We start from the raw sequence: 19,037 nt of genomic DNA, 5'->3' as shown, positions 1-19,037 counted from the left end.
CTTTCACTATGATCTTTCCAAGTGTGGATTGTAAAACTTTTCTCCTTCCTGGCACTTGATATGCTTTCTCAGTCTCAGAACTCATGACTCTGTTCAGTTCTGAAAAATTCACAGTTACTATTTCTCTATATTAACCCTGCACATAGTCTCTTTTGAGTCTACTTTTATGAAACTACTACTAGATATGTGTTGGAACTTTTAAAACAGTTTCTCGTGTCTCTTAGCTTTTCCTTTTTTTTTTTTTTCCCACTCTTTCATCCTTTTATTTTTCTGAATAGCTTTTTATTTTTCTTGGTGATCACTTCAGTTCTGTCTACAAGTTCAGCTTGGCCCAGTCTTTTTAAGCTATCCAATTCTTTATTTCAACAAATATCTTTAATTTTCCAGATGTTTTCTGTTTTCTTACTTCCTGGTCATCTTCCATGGAAGTTATTCCTTATTTTTTCTCTTTGAGTATTTAAAAAATTACTCATTTCAATATCCTTTTTATATTGCTCAATTATCTCTATTTTCCTGGGTTTCACTTCTTTGGTTATTTGGCCTAGTAACTGTTTTTCTAGGGTATGGATTTTAAAAAAAATCCCTCTTTAATTTTGCTCCTAAGCTCATCTTTTCATTTTCTTGGGTTTAGGTGTCCATGGTTACTTCTACCCCAGCCCTACAACTTGTTTCTAACCAAGGCTTACAATTGTGGCTTCGTTGGGTCTGCTCGGCAGAAATGAGGCAGGACCCTCCCATGAGGGCAGTGTGGACTGGAATCCTCGACTCATGGGAACTCAGTGCTAACCCTTGGTTATGGGCAGGTGATTTCTTTGTGGCTGGAATGTTGGGTCGATGGAGGGAGATATTTGGCAATCACCCGTGCATCACATGGGAGGGTTGTGCCCCTGTCATACACTGGATATCCAACTTTAGCACCTGGTTTCACTTACCACCCTGGTTTCTCATCTATTTCTCCCTCCTTTTAAAAAATATCTATCTTTAAGGGAACATCCCTGAAATTTTTTGTTTATGGAATATGTCTTCTTGTTTTTGAGCATGAATATGATTTCTAAAACATTGTTTTTTTTAACTCCTTTACCAGTGTCTGAAAAAGCTTAATATGTCTTTTTTACAATGCAGACTTTGTTCCATAAAGCTTACATTCTCAATACTTATAAATTAATTTTTACTTCCTTATTTACAATGCCTTAACATTTTTACATTTGCATTTTATTCTATAATATAACTGTTTTATTTTTAATTTAATTTTTTTATTTGTATAAAAGCAATACATGTATATTATTTTAAAAGTCATATAGTACTAAAAATATTATAATGAATCAGAATAGTTTTCTTCCTCATCCTGAATCCTATGCCCTAGAGACAACCACTCTCAATTCTTCTAGCTCTTTCCCCAGATATTTAACTTCATATTTCTAATAATAGCTGGCACTGCTTACCAAGTATGAGTCATTGTTCTAAGCACTATTAACTCATTTAATCTAAATAAAATAATTATTTCTTAACAGGTGAATTTTAGGAATATCTTATTTTAGTTTTGCCATGGTAGATAAAGTTTTAATTCTTCCATACATTTTCTTTTCCCTTCCCCATATCTGTTCACTTTTTAAACAAATTTTTGGTTTCTTTATTATGCACAAAAAATATTATTCAATGATGAGCCAAATAGTGCTTCAACCATGCCTTCTTCCTTGTACTGACCTTTATTTCTACTGAAGCTGACAATTGCCTCATTTTTTCTTATGCCTCTTTTCTATATACTTATGATTAATTTTTCCAAATGTTCTAATGTCTCTATTATAATCCAATAAATTTTTTTGTCCATTTGTTCATATACAGCAGCTCTAATTTTTCTAGAGCACTTCTCCAAGAAACTTTCCTCTCTTGCTCTAATATGGACTTTTTTTCCTGCGAGAATGCTCTGTTATTAGATACAAACAGATTTATGATTGTTGTATCTTCCTGGTGAATTTATACTTAAATTATTATAAAATGTTCATGTTTATCTTCAGTAATACTCTTTGCCTTGAAGTTTGTTATTATCTGATATCAAGATAGCCATTCCTGCCTTTCTATGCTTAGTGTTTATTTTATAAATATCTTTTTTCATCCTTTCACTTTCAAACTGTGTCATCATATTTAAAGTATGTCTCTTATAGACAGCATATAGTAGGATTTTGCTTTTTAAAAATTAAATATGATAGTTTCTGCCTTTTTATTGGAGAGTTTGTTTTATTAACTTTTTATTATTATTATTTTTAGGAGGTACCTGGGATTGAACCCAGGACCTCGTACATGGGAAGCATATGCTCAACCGAGCTACATCCATTCCCCAATAAGAGTTGTTTTTTTGTTCATTCATTTGTTTTATTTGTTTATTTGTTTTTAGGAGGTACTGGGGGTTGAACCCAGGTTCTCATATATGGGAAGCAGGCACTCAACTGCTTGAGCTACATCTGTTCCCTCTATTAACATTTTATGTGACTATTTATATGGTTGGTTTGTCCCCTCTGGATTTTATTCTTCTCCTCCTTTCCTGACATTTTTGGGAATATTTGAATATTTGATTTATCCATTGACTTTTAGTGCTACTGCTTTGCATAATTTTAATATACACCCGCTAAATTTCTTCCTTCTGTATCAGTCAGGTTCAGTTAATTAATAGAAATCACACCAGTTATTGCACAAAGTATTATAGGAAAAAGTGTTACCGAAGTAACTGAAAGGGTAAAAAGGTACCATGAAAGTAAGAAACATCTACTACCCTTTGGGCCGAGGAAACAAAGAGAACAGATTGTAGTGATTAAAACTCAGAAGCTTAAAGAGAGATGTCTATGGAGGTGGAAATCAGATTTCTGAGGAGAAGGTGACATTCTGAGGAGAATGGCTGACATTGATGTCTTTCAGTCTGAAAGAAGTTGAAACCTAGAATATGTGGAGAAGGTGCTGACAGGGACGTCGTGGTGTATAGGAATGTAATAGTGTCTCAGGATGGGAGGACACGTGCAATGAGGGTGGTTCAGCAAGTTGGATTTAACTGCTGCTATGGAAAAGAACTGCCAGCAACAGGGTGAAGCTGCATTGCTGGGTGATGCTCATAGGAATCACAAGGAAGCCAACAGGATGCACATGGGAAGCAAGCAGGTAGCAGACAAGATGAAGCAAGTCCCTTCTTCCTCCTCTAAACTTTCAGGTTTCCTCTGACTTCTCTATCAACAGAGCCTTGCAGGGAGCCAGCTGGCAAAGCAGAACTCTTTGCAGAATTCCAGCTCAGCATCCCAAAGCAGAGAATAAAAGGATGGTCTTAGAGCTGAGAGATAACAATCTAATAACTGGTCTTCCTTCCTATGATACAGGACATGGTTACATCTCCCTTTTCTTTAAAAAAAATTCCTTCTCTTGGACCTCTTTGCTCATCCAGCTTTCGCCCATTTTTTTTTTTCCTCCAAACTTCTTGCTTTTCCTCTTCCTCATATGATCACATGAGCCTTTAATATCACAGACCCTTTAATGGGGAGATGGTATGTGCTCAAAAATGCCTGCCAGATGAAAGGTAGTCCGAGAGAGTAAATGATAGCTGCCGAGTGAGTAGGGCAGACTCTGAATGCCATGGAGGCTCAAAGGAGGCTGACATGACCATGAACTTAGGTGGCTCCATAGATGAGATAGTCTTGAGTTAAACCATAGTAAGTGAGGGAAGTTTAAATACATGGCGAGACAGATGAGACATCAAGGTTGAGGGCAGAGCATGAGCAAAGACTTGGAGGGAGAAATGAGTTAGATGCTTTTGGGAAACAGACATGGATGGAGCTGAGGCTACCTGGAGGGCAGTTGAGGCTAGCTTGCAGACATGTTAGGCTAAACAGTGAAACCATAAAAAGCAATTGGGATATTATCCTGTAAGAACAGCAGAGGAAGCTTTGGTGGCTTTTTCTGGGGGAGAAGGTCATGATGAAGATGGTGCTGAATCGGAACGCACGGTGAGTTAAGAGTGAAGGCTGCTGCTCAGGCCGTAAGCATATATGGTGCTGCTGTTAATGGGAATCAGGAAGTCAGGAAGGGAAACAAGTTTTTGCTTTTTAATGGTTCTGGGATTTTGATTATACTGAATTCAATGTGAGGGTCCACATTTAGAAGAAGGGGGTTACAGAGAGATTCAGAGAATAAGCGAGGGAGAGGGAGTCTGGAAGAGCATCCAAATGGTGTAGGAAGTGGGGAGGGGATCATTTCAGGACAGTATATGGTCGTCCTTGCCTCCGGACCAGGGGGAGGATGCCATTAGGAGGTAAACGGTACACACTGGTTTAGTTTCAATAGAGTTAGCACCTGAAATGAGGGATGGACCAGCTGCCTGTCACTTGACACCACTCCTGCCCCATCTTTTTTTGGTATATGCTACTTCCTCTCCCATTGAGACTATATACTATAATTTTCTTTCTTTGAGGACCACCCTCACTACCCTTTGACAAAAGATTCTTTGCTTATGCCCTAAATTCTGATAAAGTCTTTTTCAAAAATATTAATTAATTATTTATTTCCTTCCCACCCCATTGTCTGTTCTCTGTGTCTATTTGCTGCGACCTCTTCTTTGTCCGCTTCTGTTGTTGTCAGTGGCACAGGAATCTGTGTTTTTCTTTTTGTTGTGTCATCTTGTTGTGTCCGCTCTGCATGTGTGTGGCACTGTTCCTGGGTAAGCTGTACTTTCTTTCGTGCTGGGTGGCTCTCCTTATGGGGCGCACTCCTTGCGCGTGGGGCTCCCCTACGCGGGGGACACCCCTGCGTGGCAGGGCACTCTTTGCGTGCATGGGCACTCTTTGCGCGCATCAGTACTGCACATGGGCCAGCTCCACATGGGTCAAGGAGGCCAGGGGTTTGATCCGCAGACCTCCCATGTGGTAGACTGACGCCCTAAACACTGGGCCACGTCTGCTGCCCTCTGATAAAGTCTTGTATCTGCTTACAAAACCTGAAAGTGCAAGATATATTTATTTATTTATTTTTCCTATTTTGTGTGTGTGTGTGTGTTTAAGGAGGTACTGGGGATTGAACCCAGGACCTCAGTGCTCAACCACTGAGCTACGCCTGCTCCTCTATTGTATTCTTGAGTTGTGCTCTTCCTTCTTCAAAGGAAACAGTTCTACAGGGGGAAAATATTACTGACAAGTTTCAGAGGGGAATTGGAATATATTCTTGAGGAAATCAAACCCATTTGGTAAACAGAAAGATTGATATATTAAAATTGCTCATTTTCTATTCCACCATAGCTTTTGCTGCACATACACACAAAAAGCTTTCAATTTCCTACTCTCGTTTCTGAACTTTGCTAAAGCACTTCTGTTGTTTCTAGGAGTAGCCAACTCCTCTTGACCATGCATGGCAAAGCTAGCCTTGCTCTCTCCACATGTAACTTCAGCAAACTGCTCGGGCTGCCAGGCACGTTGGAGATCCTGTGGGTGCAACTCCGTGGAGACCAAGGGCAAGATAATCAGCCCAAGGAGACAGTTAATTTTAGTACAAAAGAGGTTAGATGTGATTTATTTCCAACACCAATGAACCAAAAGCGCTAACAATCATCAGAACAAAACACAGAACCATCAAGTACTCCACGCTGAAATGGCTTGTGTCAGCTGAGGTCTGCCTTGTCATTAGCAAGGGAGACGGGCTTCAGGTGTCCCGGGAGCAGACAGGGAGGACATTTCCAGCTTGTCCTTATAGGGAAAGGAATTTGAATCATCAAAGAGTTAGAGAAATGGGTTTGGAAACGGTAAAGAGAATAGGAGAAGGTAAAAAGGCAAGAGAGGACGGAGGGATTTTGGAGGAATATCATAGCTCATTCGTCATTTCCTTCATCATTATTATCTTCAGAAAGCATAATGCTAGGACAGAATCCATGCGACTCATGCTGCCTCTTAATCATTCCTTTTCAGCTGCTGCAGGAAAATCCTTTCCACAGCTCTGCCTGCGTGCCCATTGCCAAACCCAGCTGTGTTCCCCTAATAGCATCTCTACCTCCAGGATGGGCTCCTCGGCAGATGTATTGTTTTCCACTTGAGCAATGTGTTCCCTTGCACTTGAGCTGAACATGAAAACTTGTCTAAGGCCATTGCTCATAGTCTCATTGTTGATTTATTCAACTCTGCAAAACAACGTCAACAGCCCCTTTTCTTGTTCCTGAGACTCATGTAGCACCAGGGGCTTGGAGGAAGGTCTATAAAATCCATGTAGTCAGCAGAGTGAGGGCTCAGGTAGAGATGCACAGAGTCCTAAAATCCTTGTTAATGTGGGAAAGGCCTTAGGCCCTTCCTGTTTTTCTTTCTAGGTCACTATCAGGGCATGTGGTATACTCCACGACCTGACTGCTATCTTCTCTGATTCATCACACTTTCCTCTATATCATGCACATACTTCTGTTATTACCTTCACCTATGACACATTACATGTCCCTCAGTTTTTCATGGACAAGGACAATGGCTTAATTATCTGTGAACCCCCTATATCTAGAACTCTGTTTATATATTAACTGAGTGAGTGAAAGAATGAATTCCATTTATACTGAGTGAATAGTAATTATATTGAGAAGGAAGTTGCCCACCTCTCTCCCTGGAAAAAATGAAGGGAAATGTGGAGAGTCTCTTGTATTTCTGAGAAGGAAAACTAAAAACACCTTACATTGTACTAGAAGATGTGAAGACTCTGGGTGGTATTGCTTAGGTTCTTTGAGTGTGATGAAAAGCTGGAGAGCCACTTTAGAACTGAGCCCTCATGTATCTGTATAATGTGTGTTTCAAAACAAGGATTAATTTCTCACTGTCTCTCTACCTTCAGCCACCTCTTCTCTTTCCTTAACTTTTCCTTTCCTTATCCTTCTGACTGACAGAGGGCATAAGGCGCTCTAACTGTTCTCAGTTCCAATGTTCTGTTTTGTTGTCAAACCAAGTGCCCAATTGCAGATTCAGGAAGAGCTTCTCCACCTTCTCTGGTTTTTCCTTGAGTGTGTGAGCTTAGATTGCCTGAGCCACGTGCTTGAAGGGGAGAGATGATGTTTTTTTTAATGCACCAAGCAGTATTTGTCAAACTGCCTCTGAAAATGACTGTGGGGGTGGAGGGGAGGTCGTCTTGATTTTCTCAGTCCTCCCACAAGCATTCTTTGTATCACTGTAACCCCTCTTGGAGCACCCTATAATTCTCTGGTTACTAGAGAATGGTCATTCAAAGCCTTGCTAGGAGTACTCATCCCTTACTGCTTTCTGTTAAAGCCTCAGACATGCACCCTTGCACCCTCTCTGACCTGCTCATTTTTACGGTTACAGGGCTGGGAAGCAAAACTGGCATCACGTGTGGAGTTTCCATGTGTGAATGTCCACATCCTTCATTCACATCCTTCAAGGGTTTCCTTTAACATTTTCTGATTGTGTTTCTGAGTACATGGTGTCAACAGCTCTCAGAACTGTTAAGTTTTCTATTTATCCTCAGGCCAGGAAAAGGCACAGATCACTGCAGTGTAAAATTACCAGTGGTTTTGACAGTGACCTGGAAGAACTATGGAATGAAGAAATTTAGCCTTGAGAGCTGAGGTTCAGCCCCAGGTCCACTTTAACCATGAAGTTCTGCACAATTATATAGGCCACAAGAAGTTCTGCTAGTCCTGAAAATATTGAACTCATCAAACTTAAGTTGGGTGTTGCTGACGCATCTTGATGAATGGCCAGTTTTGGTCACCAATTATTATACCATACTTGCTTATTTCTTCTACTCCATTCCTACTCAATCTTAATTTTGAAAAGTAATTCTATGAACTCTGAAATTTGCTTTTTAATTTCTTTGGTAGGGGCTCTCCAAATCAGAAAAAACTCTTCTGAAGCCTTGAAAAGATTAGTTGAAATGGCAAAAATGGTCATATTTGCTAAAATTGAAGGAGAGGACTTGTTTCCCTGGAACTGTTCTTGCCAATCCTTTATAGAGGAGATGATGCAGTGGTTAAAAATTCAGGCTTTAGAGCCAGACTACCTGAGTTGAATCCCTAGCTCTGCTACTTTCTAGCTATGAATATGTGGGCAAGTTATGCTCTGTGACCTTCAGTTTCATCATCTGTAAAATGAGGATGGAAATAATAATACATGCTTTCTAGGGTAGTTGAGAATTAAAACATATAAAGTGCTTAAAACAGTGTCTGACACAAAGAAAGTGCCCAATAAATATTAGCTATAATTTTTAATTAGACAATAACTCTAAGTTAGATATCTTGTGAATGCAGAATCACCAAGTTCACATTGGGCAGTATAGAAAAACACACATAAAGACAGAATTGTGCAAATAAATGTGATATAACTCAATTTAGTTGTGTTTTAATGAGACCATTCTCGTGGGTCTTTTTGATTCTTGGTTTAGGAAAAGGATTTTGTTGTTTCACAAGCAATCTTGGTGGATCTAGGAAGGTGGGAAATAGTATACCATCTTGGGACACTCAGAAGCTGTGTTCTCTTATGATTCATTTGCTAGAAAACTTTTGTAACTGGTACTCTGAACCTGTAGACTCATGGGTATATTCATAACAGCAGTTTTATTTTTGTTACTCCTGTCTCTGAACATGTTCAGTTGGGAGGGGGAAATTGCGAAGCCCTAGGTAAAAAGCTGATCAAGAGCCATGACTTTTCTGGTCTCTCTTTAATAAAGTGAAAACTTGTGGCCATTTTAAGTCACAATATCTCAATTCAAGGATTAAAGAAGTCCAAGGCCATGTTTTAAAAAAATCGAATTTTGAACTTGATTTCACATTAAATTTTTCAAGTTGGGGCCTGCTAAGAGCTTGATGTTGCAGTGAGAGGGTGGGTGGTGGTGGTGGCGAGCCTTGTCCTCTTTCTGTCTTTTTCCCATTACCTTTCTCCTACTTCCAGCTTACTAATGGAGTCAAACACCCCAGGCAGAGAGGAGAGGTCGAGGAGAGAGGAAAGTTCTTTGACTGATGCTGCTGTGAGTGATTTATTTGTTGTTATTTTTGGTACTGGGAATTGAATCTGGGACCTTGTACATGGGAAGCAGGAGCTCTACCACTGAGCTATACCAGCTCCCCATGAAGGTTGTTTTTTTGCTCTGTGGACTTGGAAGCAAATTCTTGTTCTTATCCAAGGGAGTCTTTGGAGACCCCCTGCTGTGTTCCCTGTCCCTTCCCATCCCCCAACCCCCAGCCCAATATAAGTTACATGACATGAGCTGTGCACTTTTCACCTGACTAATCCTCATCCCTCATCAGCTGCTGCTCCAGGCTCTGCATCCTGCAGCCTCTACTGCTAGGGTCTTCTCAGTTTAAGAAGTCATCCTCTTAGTTCTCTCTATTTAAAATAACTCCCAGCCTTCTGCATCAAGTCCTCAGTATTCATAAACCTTGGTGAGAAGCAGCTTCCTTAGGCCATATTAGCTTCTTCAAATATAATTTAAGAAGTGGTTACTTGTTTTCTACCTGCAGGAGGTACATAATAAGATCTCCAGAGCTCCACTGACCTCCCTGTTTTTGAAAGATAGGATTTGGAGAGTCCAAAAGCCTCTTTTCTAAAATCCTTCTTACAAAATCCTTCCATAATCTCTACTTTTTGGACCCTTTTATAGCTTCCATGTGAGTGACAGGTTTCAAGGATTATACAACTGGTTCTTCTATGTTTCTCTTTTTGGAATTCTACATATGGTCTAACACTTCCTTTGGAATGCAACATCAGTTGAATATTGGTGCCTCAGTCAAAACTTCCAATTTAACATCAAGAAATGCATCCTCTGTACCTTGTCTTAGTACACTGGATATAGGACATTTATAATTCCCCAAGCTTCATTGTTGAACCAATCAAGTAAGGAGTAGATAAAGAAAGAAACTAACATTTATTGAGTTTAAATAATTTGCTCAAGACTCACAAAAGAAAATAGCACAGCCAGAATTCCCTCTAAGTCTGTATGTTTTAAAACCCAGGCTCATTTGCCATATGACATGATATTCTTGCAAACCTATCTGAAGAAGCTCTTCCTTAAACTCTTTCTTCTTTAAACTATCTTGACTATATTCATCGTTCTCTTAAAATATAGTCAAATATTTTGGGTTTTTGTTAAATCTAGGAAAATGTCAAAAATTTAGGCATTCTCTTTTCTCCTGATCTAGCCTCTTTCTTCGATCTCATGAATGAGGGATGGGTAATTTCCACTTTCATAGCCTTTAAGTGCTATTTTTTTTTAACTACAAAATTAGTGTCTTTGATGTTGCCCCCAAGAGGATGTGTTTATTAACTTGGTTATAAATATTTGAACTCAACACTCTAAATTCAATTTGTCAGATGAGAGAAAATCATGTTAACATGTATTTATAATTTATTAATTCTTGGATATCAATGTGAGTTTCAGAAATTAAAACATAGCTTCTTCTTCCTAACTCCTAATAGGGAAGACAGAAAGAAACAGGTAAAGATCCCACATGTTTCTATTAAGATGTCTTAAAACCAGCTTTTGTCCATAGGTCGATATATCCATATGAAACTTCAGAGTACCAAGGATAAAGAGAAACTCCTAAAAGATTTTATAGAGGGAAAAACCAGGTTACTCTCTGGAGAGTGAGCATGAAACTAGTTTTTGACTTCTTATTAACTATACTGAAAGCTAAAAGACAGTGGAACAATGACTTTAAACTTCTGAGGGAAAGTACTTTTGAACAAAGAATTCTATCCCCAGGGCCAAACCACCAGTCAAGTAGAGAGTGGGAAAAAAACAACATATCAAACATGTAAGAAATTATGGTTTATCTTTCTGAGAAGATAATTGAGAGTGAACTTCAGCAAAGTGGAAAACACATGAAAGAGGAAGGCATGGGATCCAGGAAATAGTAGTTCTAACCTATGAGGTCAGGGAAGGGTGTTCTGGGATGACAGCTGGGCAGCAGCTAGGGAGCAAGCTATTTAGGGGGGAGCAGAAAAAAGGAGACACCTATGTGGATATCTCAGGAAAGAAAGAGGATTGGTCTACAGTGAAAAATATTCATATAATTCTAATCCTATAATCTCTGCTATAAGTTTGTAGATAATTAATTGTTAGCTTCAATCCCTAGACAAAACTACAGAAGGCTTAATTATGATTACAGAAAAGAATATAAATATTATCAACTTGGATAATGTAAATGTATAAGCAGAGTTGACAGATAGTGGGATGTGGGATGGGGGTGAGGAAGAGGGTATGACAGGGCCAAAAATATCTTTATTTAACATATGTAAATTTGCTGAAACAAGAAATAGACATTTGAGTGTGTTATTTAACAATACAAATGTAACCAATAAAATAGTCAACATATGAAATATTGACAATTGAGAAGAGGGAGATGGATAAATTGGGAGTGTGGTAGAGTATGAGGGCACTAAGTATCTTTCATAGCAGGGAGTGAATACTTATTGTTTGAAATAGAAATAGAGATATAGCCCCATTAGAATTTAAAAGGTAAACATCAGGGCATTATAAAACAAACAGATAAACAAACATAAATTATTAAAAATTATTACATGTGGGGAGAGACACTGGACATGGAGATGAAAGAGAAAAGAGATCATAGTTTTTTATTACAAACCCTTATTATGGTATTAATTTTATCATGTATATGTACATGATATCAATCTCTTTATATAAAGAAATAGATATAGATAGATAGATGAGGGGAGCAGATGTAGCTCAATTGGTTGAGGTCCCGGGTTCGATCCCCACTACCTCCTAAAAACAAACAAATGAAGAAACCAACTCTCATTGGAGAGTGGATATAGCTCCATGGTTGAGCACCTGCTTCCCATGTACAAGGTTCTGGGTTCAATTTCTGGTACCTACTTAAAAAAAATCATCTCTATCTACCAGTAGATAGAGACGATAGAGATATAGAGACAGAGATAGAGATAGACACAGACACAGACACACACACACACTTAAACAACCCTTGTGTAACCACTTTACTTCCATTGGCTATTCAAACATTTCAATCTCTCCTAGTGATGGTGGTGGGGTGGATTGTAATCAAAGAGAACAGGTTCTCCTCAGGCAGATGTTGGTGAGAAGAGAGAGGGGTCAGAAGAAAGGCCTTCTCAGCCAGGGCTCAGAGTGTGCTGCATTTTTCAGGGTGGTGTTCTATGTATTTAGGACCTACAAACAAACTTCTCCATCACTTAAAATAACCACAGAAGTCTAGAAAGACAAAATCTGGGGTAGCAGTTGAACAAGAAGGAGCACACCAGGGACTATTTAGAAGATTGACTGTTGTCATCATCGTGATGAACAGGACATGTAAGCCAGAAATTTTTACCAGCTGGTTAGGACAGATTTAAAAGCTACTGAACTCAGCCTAGGTAGAGGCAAGAACCATCTAGGTTAATCTTGATTCGAACCCAGGCAATGGAGAATGGAAATTCTTCTGTTTCTCTCTACCCTGCTATGAACTTTTGGTTCTCCTGCACCATTTCCGTTTTGCCTTTTCACTCCATGTACCACTGATTTTACCGAGTTCTCTTTTAACTAACTGTGCTACTGGAAGAAATTCCTGGAGTATTACAATTTTTCTATTACACACGTTGCCCCAAAGAATGTGTCAGTTAGGGCTAAAACAATAGTCTCAGGGCAGACAGCTAACTTACAGTTGATGACAACCTTGGACTAAGATAGTTGCAATACGTAGACTTCAGAGAGAGCACATGACACTAAGATCCTGGACAGGTGGCCCCGGAGCAGCCGGGACAGGTGAGCAGGTTACCTGTCTCAAAGCTCAGAGAAGACCATTGGCTAGAAAAGGTTTCCTTTTTGCTCTTTCATAACAGGGTGAAATGGATTTCTAAGTCTAATAGCCTGAAGTAGGCACAGGCCTGATAACTTTTAAGGGCGTTTGGGTTTACTTTGTAAAAGCAGAATCAACAATAAAACTGATAGGAATTTAGGGTTTTTAGTGGTTATTTAAATATTTTTTAAAGAAGGAATTTGCCAGAGTTTAATGCTTACGGGTGTTTAGGATTCTCAGAGAGCCTGAAATGCTTCAGGGTATATATAGACCGGGTAGTGTTCAAATGAGCCCCCAGTTACTGAATTCCTTGAATCTCTTGCCAGACCTTCCTTGGTCCCCGCAAACATATTTGTTATTTGTTTGTACTGTCATTTCCAGGGTTGGTTCCAGCACTATACCAGCAGATGGGATTCTTGGGCACAGAAGTAATACAGAAGAGGTCAGCAGATTCCATGGTCACCTATCTGAACTAAGCAAGTGGGCAATTAGTTCTGTGGCCTATTTGGTTTGGTAATAAAATGAGTGATTTTTCTCTAATCCCTCAAGTTCCTGGTTCTCACAAAACTTCCTTTGAGAATGTAGCTGATGATACATCCACTGTAATTCTGCAGGGGAAGACAGTTGCTGACAAAGAGTCAAGTTTGCCACTACCCTCTAGGCACTTCTATAATTTTCTATTTTAAGGACCTGGGAAACCATTTCACTATGTGCTCCCATTTTCCTAAATACTGAATAGTCCCTTCATTCTGATGGGGGACAGCACTTGTGAAAAACGTTGGGAATTGCTACCCAGCATACCTGTGGCCTGAGCTTCGTAAGGCTCTACCTTCATCTCCGCTTCCTCTTCTTTCATTAACTTTGTGGATAACTCATCTGTAGAAATCCTTCAGTGAACTTCGTAGACTTGGCATTGAGCAAGATAGAGGTTTTCGAGCTCTCCGGTGGCAGAGACCCTGGACCATCATGGGGGAAACTGCACCTGGAATGGACCCATTTGCACTGATGGCACTGGGTCCTGCGCTATCTGTGCAGCCCTAAAAATAGCTCTCAATTAACATTGCATTTCAAGAATTGGAAAATTTCCCAGAAGTCCATTCTTTTTCCCCTTTTCTATTTCATTACATTTTGCAGTAATAATACACAAGCCTGCAGAAAACATGATGGGTAATGAAAAAATGTAATTAATATAAGCAGAGTAAAGCATGTTTTTTTCTCTGTTGTCCTTGCAGAAAATTGCTGCTTTAAACCAAGCAGGATGTGAAAATGCATACCCCCCCTTAATCTGCTGTGATTTGTAAATATCTTATGCAAAACAGTTAAGTCAACTGTCAGATTTTGTTGGTTTGTTTGTTTTTATATTCAGTCACATATCCTTGTAAAGTTTTTTTGTTTTGTTTTGTTTTGTTTTCCCCCTGCAGGACAAATTGAGTGATTTGGATAACTATTTTTGAGTGGAATGGAGAGAAATGATGGCGATGGTGAGGCTTTTCAATAATAAACCCTAAGGCAGAAGGAGAAACTTCCTTTTTGGATGGTTGCTCTGTTCATTGATCTTATCTGACATTAAGTTTGCTGCCTCACTGTAGACTCAATCTTGGTGCAGTACTTGGGACAAAGTGAACATCTTTGCTACTGTTTCACACCAACAACCCCCCATCCCATCCTGTTAATCGAAATAAAGTGATAAAAAAGCCAAGAGGCTGTGGCATGTGCCAGCATTCCTCGGGCCATTTCAATTCACTTATCTATGCTGTGAGTAATATCTAGAGGTGTCTGACTAGAAGGTCACAATAGAATTTCAAAACTGAAATACAAAACATTATTCCCAACACATCTTTTCAGGCCAGACAGAAAACTGCTTAGGGTTTTTTTTCATTTGTAGTTCCTTTGTCTTTTTTGCTTAACTGCAGCTGACATGCATTATTGGTTATTGTTTATTTCTATCTTGTTCTGGGTTCTGAAGCTTTCTCCACCTGCCCCCAGGCCCTAGTGTATGTGAACTTCTAGATTTCACCTGGGAACCCCAGGTCTTGTCCCCTCTGCTCTACCTGGATCCCTGGTGAATGTATGTTTCCCCAGTCGAAAAGCACTGTCTCTCTCCTGTGGCATTCGGGGCAGCCATTTGGAGTCCCAGATGTAGGAAATGAAATAATCCACGCTCACAGAGTCACAGAATGCCCATCTGGCACACAGGAACCTCGCACGGGAGAAGCACACAGGCATGCGCTCACTTTTGTTATGGCATTTCATAAACAGAGCTGCAGCCAGCTAAAGAAGAAGGACTCACTTTCCACTCCCTCCCCTCCTTCTGCCCAACACACACAAAGACACTTCACCTTAAAGTTAAAATATAGGGGCCAGGGAGTTAAAAAAAAAAATCCATCCTCAAAAAGGTAACTTTTTTCCAGAGGGTTTGAGGGAGAAATTTCCATTAACAGCTAAATCCCTCCCCACTACCTTTCCAGCCCTCGTTATCGTTTTTATTCCTCCATTGTAGGACTCCCAGGCAATGGCGTGAAATGTGACCAGTCAACTCTTAGCTAGCTCACTTCTTGTACATCACCCTAAAAATAAGGAAAAGCAGCGGCGGGAATGATTTCATAAATCACCCCACTGTTTTCTAGGCCTGAAAACAAATTCATAGGAGAACGTAGAAAATGATCTCAACTCTTTCTTTACTTTTCTTTTAAGTGCTTGTGCCAAAGTAGGAGCCACAGAAGCCTGACAAAAGGGATGTTGACCAGAAAACACCTCGGGCTGTTAGTGTATGAATGCAGAAGGGGTGACCGTCCCCATAGATGCATTTGCAGTCATTCAACCCCCAATTATAATTAAAGAGCAAGGCAGATGTGAAAACTAAGCCTGCAAGGGCAGGGTGTAATTGTTCTACAGGCGCCTCTTTACTCTCTGGCTCTCAGTCTATCATCCTTGGGAAACACAGATTTCTTAGAGACTCAACGACAAGAGCGAGAGCCCTCATGGAACAGGGCACTCAGGACCCTCAAGAAGTGCAGTCTACAAGGATGGGACTTACAGACTGGTTAAGAAATGCCCTGGCTTGTACCATCCTGGTATTAAAATGAGGGGGAAAACCAATCTTAGATATTTCATTTGATGTTGTTCTGAATTGTAAAAAATAAAACAAACAAAATAACATCAGGTTGTATTACCCGTTCCAAATATCACATTCGGCTCTCTCAGCTGTTCCAGCCTCCCTAGGAGACATTTCAAAGCAGCTAGATTTTTCAGCCCCAGGGAGGAGAGGAGGTTGATCATCATATCATGGGCAGGGCCCGTCCCTACCTGCAGCTGACCAGGCATTACACAGGAGAAATGAGGTGGTTGGAAGGTGTCCCACTGGAACAGAGGCCTTCCTGGACTCACGAATATTAGGGAGGAGAAAAACAAATGGATCTCCCTCAGGGGACTCCCTCGCACCTCTCAGGTCCACTCCTGTCTTCCCTGAGAACGGCATCTGCTTGTTTGCGAATCCAGAGCACCCAGTGAGAAGTACAATGCGATGTTTGTAAATATGATAAACCATTACAATATTACAGCGTTTCATTTGGAAAGCCATTTGGGCAAGAAATGATTACTGACCCATGATATGTAAATGACGGAAATGCAGAAATTAGTATTTGGGTCAATTCGTGTATTTTTCAACCATGAAATGGAAATCTCAGTGTTCACATTCCAATTCATACATGAAAGCACCACGGTGCTATTAGATGACTATTGCGTTAATTTATTATTGTCTTAGTTAATGTTTTGAACACCATCATGAAGTTATAACTCTACTTTCAATGCACTGACATTGCCATTGAAAGAGGGGAACATGTTCCTCTGAACCAATTGGTTTCCTGAGAGAACTCTGCATTAGTGGTTCTGAAGGAGAGATGAGGGAACCCTCCCTTTCAAGGATGGGGTTATACTATGATTTTTCTTTGTGTTTATAAAAACCACAAGGAAGTGCTGGATAACTATATAGCTATGACAGGGTCCTAGGCGCCACTGGAGCACACACACCCAAAATGCCAAAGAAGGATCTTTGCCTTCCAGGTTAAGGCAAATGATACTCAATATAAAAATGGCGGAAGGACTCAGGAGGAGAGAGCATTTGGAAAGCTTCTGGGAGGAGGGAATATTTAAGCTGGTTCTGAAGGGTTGTTAGACTTCGGGAGGTGAAAAGAAGAAGGTAAATCATTACAGGTGGCCAGCAAGGGTGAAGCCCCAGAGGATGAGAACTGCTCTATGAACTGAGAGCCCCCTTTACTGAAACAGAAGGCGGGTGTTACAAAGCCCGGGATAGAGGACGGCTAGGGAGAGGTCGGACTGCACCTGAACTCGCACTGTGGTGGGCTGTTGAAGACCACTCAGGGTCCTTTCCAGAGTGAACCAGAAGGAAGAGACTGGAAAACCATCTGACTACATAGATTATGTAGAAATGCAACCAGGGTTGGAGTTGGGAGAGAAGGAGGCAGGAGTACAAGTTGGGAGATAGGAATAGCAAAGTGAAAAGTAGGGCAAGAGCCTGGACCTGGGGTATTTCTGTGCATGTCTGTTAGGAGGAAGGGCAGAGGGATGGAAAGGAAAGGGTGGGTCTGATAGAGTGAGTTTAAATGCTCTAATGCAGTGAGACAGATTTACTGTCAGCCCTTAAATTCAGTGGGCTTAAAGAGCAAAATGAGTATATGATGCAGAGTAAGTGGAGTAAGGAAATACTGACGGTTTTGCCTTTTAATCTAATTGGCTAGAGGGAACCCTCAGTGTTTCTACCATGCAAGTGAACCTCCTCTTCTTCTCATTGCCTCATTGTATCAGTCTTGAGTTGGGTAGTGCTGAGATCCTTGTCTTCAACCTTGGCCCCTGGATCTGGGCTGCACCAAACACCTTAAAGAGAGGTGCTCAGGCAAGCCCTTTTTTACGGGGTCTAAAGGTCAAAGGAGAAGCTCCACCTGAGAGAGTTCTGACTGCAGGACAGTTTGGAATAGATGGCTTAGAACACTGCTCTCAGTGGAGGTAATGCTGCCCCCTACAGAGTGATCTGGAAATTCTGGCTGCATTTTTGGATGTAACAGAAAACTGGGTGGGAGCCAGGGATGTTGGACATCTGCTATTCACAGGACACTCCCACACAGTGAAGAATTGTCCAATATCCCACATGACTTATGAATGTCCTGCAAAGCAATTGTGTAGGGGAACCTGTTTGTAATTATCTAAACCTAAAACCTAACCCCAAATTACCTACTTTGTTGCCCTGTTTCAAAATACACTAAAATCTCCACTAACTACCATGAAAATTAAAGGAAGTCTATATGCTATTTTGTTCAAAATTTTATATATGCTCAAGAATTGGACGCTGTTTGAGAAAATCACATTGCTGGAAACAAGGCTGCTCTGATATTTGAGTGGCATTTGTGGCCCTGGTCTTCATGGATATTTCAGACAATATGAGAGTATTTGTGCACTTTAGCAAGATTTCTATAATTACATGTTTAAATATGTATTATTATGAAGGCCTTCCTTACTTTCCTTTTGTTTCTACTTTATATTAAATTTAGGGTATTATATTGACTTTTGAAATAATATGTATACAGGTAATCTGCTATATATTATATATGCTCTACGAATTTCATTTCAGCTTGCTATAAGGGAGATTATACAGTATTTGTTATAAAAAGATGTTGGGTCTGACAGGGTGAGAACCACTGAGTTAGACACATAAGAAACTTAGAGATGACACCTTATGAGTGACCATCTTTTATTTATTTGCTCAATCAATGAATCTTTATTGAGCTATCACAAACCTACTGTGGTTCCAGCACCATACAGGCTTGTTGTAGACACAAAGAAGTGTGAGCCATAGATTCTCCTTTAAATCTCATATCTCAGTCCTTGAGCTCACTTGGCCTGTTCACTTACCATAGGCATGGGTGGGCTGGGAGTGAGTGAGCTAAGTATGATATCCTAGGGTTGTAGTCCTGGCAAAGAATGGTAACTATGGCCCAAGAAGAGGTGATGGGTGAGTAGGCTGAACCCTACACACACAACAGTGAGAGTGTGTGCATACATGCTTGGGAGGTCAGGCAGGAAGGAGACTCTTAGCATCAGGGACAAGTGGAAACAGACCATGCAGCCTCAAGCACCAGGCTGGGGATGGGTGATGGGACTCCACAGCTTCTGGAGAGTCAGGCAAGAGCAAGACCAGGTCTTATATGACCACACTTGGGGCACAGAAACAAAGGAACAAAGCTGAAAG

At 40.3% G+C, this 19,037-nt stretch overlaps 1 protein-coding gene across 4 annotated transcripts in view; it reads left to right on the top strand.

Moving 5' to 3' along the window:
- Positions 1-14,474, top strand: part of LMO4 (LIM domain only 4) — a 62,056-nt gene extending 47,582 nt beyond the window's left edge. Inside the window, exons 5-7 of one of the 4 annotated variants that reach the window (XR_009187157.2) lie at positions 8,898-8,973; positions 13,157-13,217; positions 14,197-14,474. Coding sequence is in view for 3 of the 4 variants with exons in the window: in XM_058303220.2 (XP_058159203.1) it covers positions 8,898-8,966 (69 nt within the window). In the remaining variant the exon portion in view is untranslated. Of the gene's footprint in view, positions 1-8,897; positions 8,974-13,156 lie in introns of those variants that run through there. The other 3 variants (XM_058303220.2, XM_004480918.5, XM_071217306.1) reach the window with 3 other exon arrangements.
- The last annotated feature ends 4,563 nt before the right edge of the window (positions 14,475-19,037 follow it).

The sequence above is a fragment of the Dasypus novemcinctus genome, chromosome 9 (genome assembly GCF_030445035.2).
Source record: "Dasypus novemcinctus isolate mDasNov1 chromosome 9, mDasNov1.1.hap2, whole genome shotgun sequence".
In the NCBI taxonomy this organism is placed as follows: Eukaryota; Metazoa; Chordata; class Mammalia; order Cingulata; family Dasypodidae; genus Dasypus; species Dasypus novemcinctus.
This window is presented reverse-complemented; position numbering and strand designations above follow the sequence as displayed.